General features: G+C 41.7%; 1 protein-coding gene across 1 annotated transcript in view; it reads right to left on the bottom strand.

The window, feature by feature from the left end:
* Positions 1–7,004, bottom strand: part of PDE6D (phosphodiesterase 6D) — a 51,637-nt gene extending 44,633 nt beyond the window's left edge. The window contains exon 1 of the mRNA XM_061205847.1: positions 6,747–7,004. Within this exon, the coding sequence (XP_061061830.1) occupies positions 6,747–6,796 (50 nt within the window). The 5' untranslated portion in view covers positions 6,797–7,004. The remainder of the gene's footprint in view (positions 1–6,746) is intronic.
* Positions 7,005–7,190: the final 186 nt, after the last annotated feature.

Consider the following 7,190-nt stretch of genomic DNA (forward strand, 5'->3'; position numbering starts at 1 on the left):
CCCCTAGAACAGTTTTTTAAACTTTAGAACACTCATATCCTTTGCCCAACTCATCTTCAGGTTAATCCTCCTCAGTTCTCCAGTTATTGTACTGACATGTTTCAAGTGCCTCTCCTCTGGACCAGCTCCACTTTGCTGTACCCCTCCCCCCCACTGCAGCCTAAGCAAACTCCTCTATAAACAGCGTGCTTATTTAGTCCAATCCACTGAGATCTTTACGGATATTGGACTATAAGAAAATATATTTGCTTTTCCTCTCAGCTTCAAAATTATCAGATCAAAAGCAAAAGAAGAATGTTGCTCCTAAAATCTTGATCATTTCAGTTTTAAGCATTCAAGCAATGGTTGGAACAGTCAGATTACTAGACAAGATGGCCTTGCCTTTACAATATCTTCCTATGATGCTAAAGCTCAGGAATAGGGACAGGTCCATACTTTAAGAAGTCAAGGCCTCCTCTAACATGGGGATTTGTGGATGCAGAGTGCTGACAAGTGAAGTCTGTGAGGCAAAAGTGAGGTCAAGCCTAATAAGAATCTAGAGCTGGCAAACCTCAGCCCTATTGACAGTCCTTTTTCAAATACAGTAATGATACAACCAGAATTTTCCATGAGAGTCTTACCATATTCTGTTTCATTTTTCCAGAGGTTAATATAATATTTCACTAAAAACACAATTCTGGAAAGAAATTTAGAAGGTCTGAAGAAGACTGTAAGTATCTAATTATATTCCAAATTCCTCCCCCAAATGCAAAAGCAGCAATTCCTGTTTAAAAATCCTAAATAACAAAATCAATAGGACGTTATAGTCATTTAATCCATTCAGGATAACGGTAACAACTTCTCGGAGCCCATGCAGGAGGATTCTGGAGAACAAACTACTGATCACAATCTACATGAAGTCTATTACTAGACAATCTGTGATCAACACAATCTGTGTATTTATTGGCTGTATGGGTGGTATGTTTTGGTTGCTTTCCCAAAATTTGGGTTGATAAGATAAAAACTATATTTTAGGAATTATAAACCCCAGACTCATTTTTAACACTTGGCCAAGGCACCTCTTAGGCAATACTGACATTCAAGAAAAGTTCAACAGTCTACTATTCTTAACAAGGAAATCTAAGTGAATAGAAGATGTAAAGCCAACTATTTTTGACTGGAGGTAAAGTTAAAGATCAAGGTGCTGTGAGAAACAGAATGTGGGAGATCCAGGAGCAAACTATGGAGAGGAAATGCAAGAACACAAGTGAAAGGTGCTTTCAGAAACCTCCTGAGCCAAACTGGTTCTTTTTTTGCTCACCTGCCATAAATTGGAATGTGATTAGTTGCTAGAAAACAAGATAAACACTAGGTACACATCAATGCTTCTCAATTGAATCATTTCTTCAGAGGCAGAACAGATATTCCAGTTGCTCAGTTAGAAAGAGAATAATAGCATGAAGTCATTGGTTATACCTCAGAAAAATAAGTGGTTTTACAGAAATATTAATGCTATTATTATCGTTAATAATATTAAGTATTAATAAAAAAAGTACAGCAGTTAACATTTATTACTGTGTGCGAGGCACTGTACTAAGCATTTTATATGCAGTCTCATTTAATCCTCATATCAACCCTCTAAAGAAATGAAATGGATAGTGAGGTTCAGAGTTTGAGTGCTCTGCCTCGGGTCTCAGTGGTGGGGGTAATACAGTCTGAACCTAGAGTCCATTGATGACTGCTCTGTGCTTTACTGCACTTACACGTAAACTTTTGATAGATATCAATTACTTTCCATAAAGGTCTCTCTCTCTCTCTCTCTCTCTCTCACACACTCACACACACACACACACAGCAAATGAAGCATCCCTTTTCCGCAATAGTTGCCAACACTGAATATTATCAGTCTTTTAAATTTTTGTCAGTTAATTGGGAAAAAAGGGATAGTCTGTTGTTTTAATAGGGTTGAACATCTCTGAATTTATTCATTGGTCATTTGCATCTTTCTTCTGTGAACTATTATTTGTTCATATCCTTTGCCCATTTTGAGTTAAATATTTATCTTATTGATTTGCAGGCAGTCATTTATATTCTGGATATTATATTAATATCTGGAGTATAAGTAAAGAAAGAAATGGAGACAATTAGCTAATCTTTAAAAAAATTAAATCTGCTTCATACCGTATACCCAAGCAAATTCCAGATGGATCAAAAATAATGAAATTATAAAAGCATAATCCTTTCTTATGGCAATGTGTCAGTTTCTTGGTATTAATAAAATTATGGATTTATGTTGAGGAAAAAGTAATTTGAACAGGCTGAACAGGGCATTACAGCCTATACTAGAAAACTAGTATAAGAAGACTTTCAGGGGCTTCCCTGGTGGCGCAGTGGTTGAGAATCTGCCTGCCAATGCAGGGGACACGGGTTCGAGCCCTGGTCTGGGAAGATCCCACATGCCACGGAGCAAATGGGCCCGTGAGCCACAACTACTAACCTGCACGTCTGGAGCTTGTGCTCCGCAACGGGAGAGGCCGCGATAGTGAGAGGCCCGCGCACCGCGATGAAGAGTGGCCCCCGCTCGCCGCAACTAGAGAGAGCCCTCGCACAGAAACGAAGACCCAACACACCCCCCCAAAAAAAAAAATCAATCAATCAACCAATAAATTTATAAAAAAAAAAAAAGAAGACTTTCAGTGACAAATCTATGTTACTGAAAGCAACTGAAAGCAACTATCTTCGAAAATTATGAACGTGGTAAATTTATTAAGTTAAAAAGTTTCAAAATAATACTTATGATTCCATTTTAATAAAAGGAAACACATTAAACATTAGCTACATTAGAAGGCTATATTGAAATATTAACAAAGGTCATTTCTAGGTAGCTGGAGTTTGTAAAAGAAAAATTCAATACTATTTTAAAAAATGCATTGCTTTTGAAGATATCCCTTCTAAACAGACACAAAGATGGTTACACTTCTGGAAAGAAGGGTCTGTGACTCTTCATTTTTATGTCCTTTAAGCACACAGTGCCTGTTCAGAAGTCTCCCAAAAGACCTTTGTTGAATGAATGAAATGGGGAATGCAGGATTTACAAACAAAATCTCCATATCAGCTACTTAAAATACTCAAATTCAAAACCTTGCAGGAGAATCGTATTTGTTCCCCAAGTAATATTTCATTCACAACTTTAGTTTATAACTACAAAATGTTATGTTTTTAACAAACAAGAAAGAAATGTAAGACTCTTAATGTGTATGAGCTAAAAGCAGTGCGGTGGAGATGATGTGAAAAAGAAGTCTTGAGAATTCCCTGGCGGTCCAGTGGTTAGGGCTCCGAGTTTCCACTGCAGGGGGCACAGGTTTGATCCCTGGTCAGGGAACTGAGATCCCACAAGCCCATGTGGCCAAAAAAAAATTTTTTTTAAAAAATATTTTATTTTTGAAAAGACTTATGACAAATACAAAAGTTTATGTTGAATTCTCTCAGACACAAAGACTATCCCTGATTTATGAAGTATGTTATTCATACTTACTGAGTATCTATTATGGGCATATGGGCAAGCTTCTATTTGTATAAAAAGGGCATGAATATTTACAAGGAACTTATAATGTGACTTCAAGCACATAACTCTGTTCATGACATATCAATCCTATTGTAAACTGTACTAAATCATACTATAAAACTATAATAATTGAACTAATGCGTACAGGAAAGGAATGGGAAGAGATAAATAGATTGATGAAACAGAAATATTCCAAAAATAAACCCATGTCTTATGGAGACTAAGTATATGACAAAGATAGCTTTCAAAACTGAGGGGAAAGGATGGCCTAATGACTTAGTAAACAGTAGTGGGCAACTGGCTATCCAAATAGCGAAGGAAGTTAGATTTCTACCACATACCATCTGTGTAAATACATTTCAGATGGATTAAAGAGCTAAACATTACAAAGAGAAAAAACATAGGCTATTTAATTAACCTGAAGATAAGGAAGGTCTTCTTAAACGAGACACAAAATTCAGAAGCCACATGAATAATACTGATGAATTTGAAGTGATAATTTAAAATTTTTGTTCAACAAAAAGCAGACAAGCAATACATTGAGAGAAAGCATTTGCAACGTACAATACAGGCAAAGGATTGATACTACAAGAAAGAACACCTATAAAGCAGTAAGAAAAATAAACAATTTAATATCAACAAGCAATTCACGAAGAAAAAGAAATGGCCAAACAGAAGATTCTGTGACTTCTCTACTAACAACAACAACCATAATAGCTAATACATAATGCTTACTAGGCATCAGGAGCTTGGCTACGTGTTTTAGATATCAACTCATTTAAACCTCCCAACAACCCTAGGAGATAAGGTATTATTTTTATCCCTTTTTACAGCGGAGGAAATTGTGGCAGCAGTTAAAGAAGGTGCTCAGGGACACACAACCAGGAGTGCAGGGCTAGAATTCCAATGCAGACAGTATAGCTCTACAGGCCAGTATAGCACTGAACCACTATCCTATATGACCTCTCCAGGGATCTAGGCATCAGGGAAATACAAATTAAAACAAGATGTCATCTGTTGTTCAAACTGACAAAAATAAAAAAGACCAACATAGTCAATGTGGCAAATGAGTATTATCAACATTGTTGGTAGAAGAATAAAATGGCGATTTCTTTTTGTAGTAAAAACTCTTCAGAAACAGATGCTCTGAGAGTTCAGAAAAACAATTTATGCAATAAAAGGTGGACAATAGTCAGGTAGTTTCTTACTAAAACGTTAATTTTATTTTCTCCTGAAGGTAGTAACAAATCCTAGAACTCCTTTCCTTTTCTCTCTTAATTCTCAGATGCCAATAAAGGCAACCAGAGGATGAGCATTCCTTTGCTCCCATGCTAACTGTTTTTTGGTGGCTGCTTCCCTTGTGATTTAATCAGCCCAGGTCAAATTTTCCCTGAAAACCTGTTTCTTGATGCACTAAACGACACAGATTCTGCTTTCTATTCTTTTCCATATTTGTCCCTTAGCCTCTTTCTCAAGAGCCAAAGTTTCTCTTGAACAAGGTTCAAGAGCCAAGACTGAAGGTGAGAAGCTCAAACTTTCCCTTTTTGGGGTGTTCAAAAGCCATTAAAAAGACTCTTACTTTCAGCAACAATGTTAACTCCATACAAAAACATGGCTTGTGAAATCTCTCAATTCTCCATAGTCTCCAGTTTACTGTTTACAGCATAAACGTTAAGTAATAATATAAATTACTTAAGGGAAAAATAAAATCCATGTCATAGCTTTTCTAATACTTCAGCCATGCCTATCTACTTATAGGCACTATTACGAACAGAAACACGGGAAGGTACATGGAGCTATAAAAGAGGCTGTTACTAAACATCACTGCATAAAAGTACTGAAAGTTCATCATGAATGGCAGTATGTAAAGGCCTTTTTTAAAGGCCTTCCCTTAAAAAAAAAAAAGCACAGCAGGTCGGCTTCCATTTGAAAAATTTCATTTGTACCTCCAAAACTTCCTGTAACTTTTTTGCTGTTGTGTTCTAAAACTTACTACCAACTTGGTTTCTGATTATGACAAAGCAATTAAAATTTGCAGGGGTGAAATGGACACTGTGGAAACACACTGGCAGCTCAGAGAACGGTGCTTGACGAAACCTCCAGGAGAGGAGCCCTACATCGTCACTGAGAGACGAATTTAAGAGTGTTCCATATTGTAGCCATAGGATGTAAGAAGAGATTAAGGTCAGCAGGAAAATATAAGACTGGAATGGACGAGATTGCGTTTTTTCATCTGCATCATATGGTCACAGATTAACATTCCATTAAAACACAAAGCTTCACTACGGGAAGGGGAGAAGGTTGCACCCGCGGCACCACCACAGGCCTGAGGCAATGATTTCTATATCCTGCTAAATGCTACGGTGTCCCCAACGTCATCAAATAATTGCTGGACAGCTCCACCATGTCTACGCGTTAACCACACAAAATCGAGGGAGCAGACACCTTTGCCAGGAGTCCCAGTGCAAAACCATAACTCCTCAAGGTTTCGCACGCACAAATTTAGGGTTCTCATTTCGCTGGAAAGAAAACTGAGGAGCTGAGGGGGAAGCAGCGACCGTCCAGTGCCTCCAAGGGCCAAGACAGAGTTAAGATGAGGTCCACCTCGGAATTCTCACTCCCCACCTTCCTCCGCTCCAACCCTGGAAATAGCCACAAGTGAGCAAGAGAAGTTGCGGAAACAAGACGGGGGGTGGGGGGGGGGGAAGTAGGAGGGGAGAACCCGAGAGAGTTCAACACCAGCGTCTGCATTTGTCCCACACAAGGTCACTCGCTCCAAGTCACTTTTCCCTGCTGCTCTGGTGGGCTTCCCGCCAAAGAGGCAGCTAGGCTTCGAGGCCAGCCCACCGCGCCCCCTCGGCCCTCCCCTGCGGGCCGCAGCCCCTTCCCGGCCTCTCTTCTCGGACCCAAGCGCGCCTCCCGACACCTGTTTCCGACGCCCGGCCCCTCTCTCAACCCAATTCCGTGGCTCCTCCGCCTCTACCCACGGGGATCACATCAACGTCCCCTCCCTCCCTCCGGACGCCCCTTTCCCCGCCTCCCGCGCCCGGTCCCGCCGGCGGCCTGGGACGGCGTTCCTTTTTTCCCTTCCCGCCGCCCTCTCCTCGGGTGCCCACCTGGCGCGGCCTGCCCCCGGCCCGTCTCCTCAGCGAGCGGCCGCCTCCCAAGTCCTCCCGGCCCAGCCCCGCTCCCGGGAGGATACAGTTTGAAGCCCCTCAGGATCTCCCTGGCCCGCTCGTCCTTGGTTGACATGATGCGGCGGCCGCCGCCTGCGGCTCTCCCACGCTGGCCCGGCGGAGCCTCGTAGACTGTGCCCAGGAGCCGAGGACGGAGCCGCAGCCCGGCCTGCAGACCTCGGGCGAGCAGCGGCAGCGGCCAGATCCGGACCGGCCTCTTTTCCCTCAGCTCCCGCTCCTGATCCCTTCTTCTTCCCTCTAGCCTCGGAGCGCCCGCTCTGAAGCCAATGGAAAGCCCACCTCGGCGATTGGCATCTTGATCAACCAATAGAAACACTCAGCGGCTTCGCAGAGGGACGGAGAGCGTCAATGGGAAGGGCCCTCCCCGGGAAGTCCCGTAGGACAAAATTTTCATTTGGTGTTGTTGCCTAGAGTTTGCCCCAGCGGGGGGTTGGCTTCAGATCTGCAGA

The sequence above is a fragment of the Eubalaena glacialis genome, chromosome 1 (assembly GCF_028564815.1).
Source record: "Eubalaena glacialis isolate mEubGla1 chromosome 1, mEubGla1.1.hap2.+ XY, whole genome shotgun sequence".
NCBI classification, from domain to species: domain Eukaryota; kingdom Metazoa; phylum Chordata; class Mammalia; order Artiodactyla; family Balaenidae; genus Eubalaena; species Eubalaena glacialis.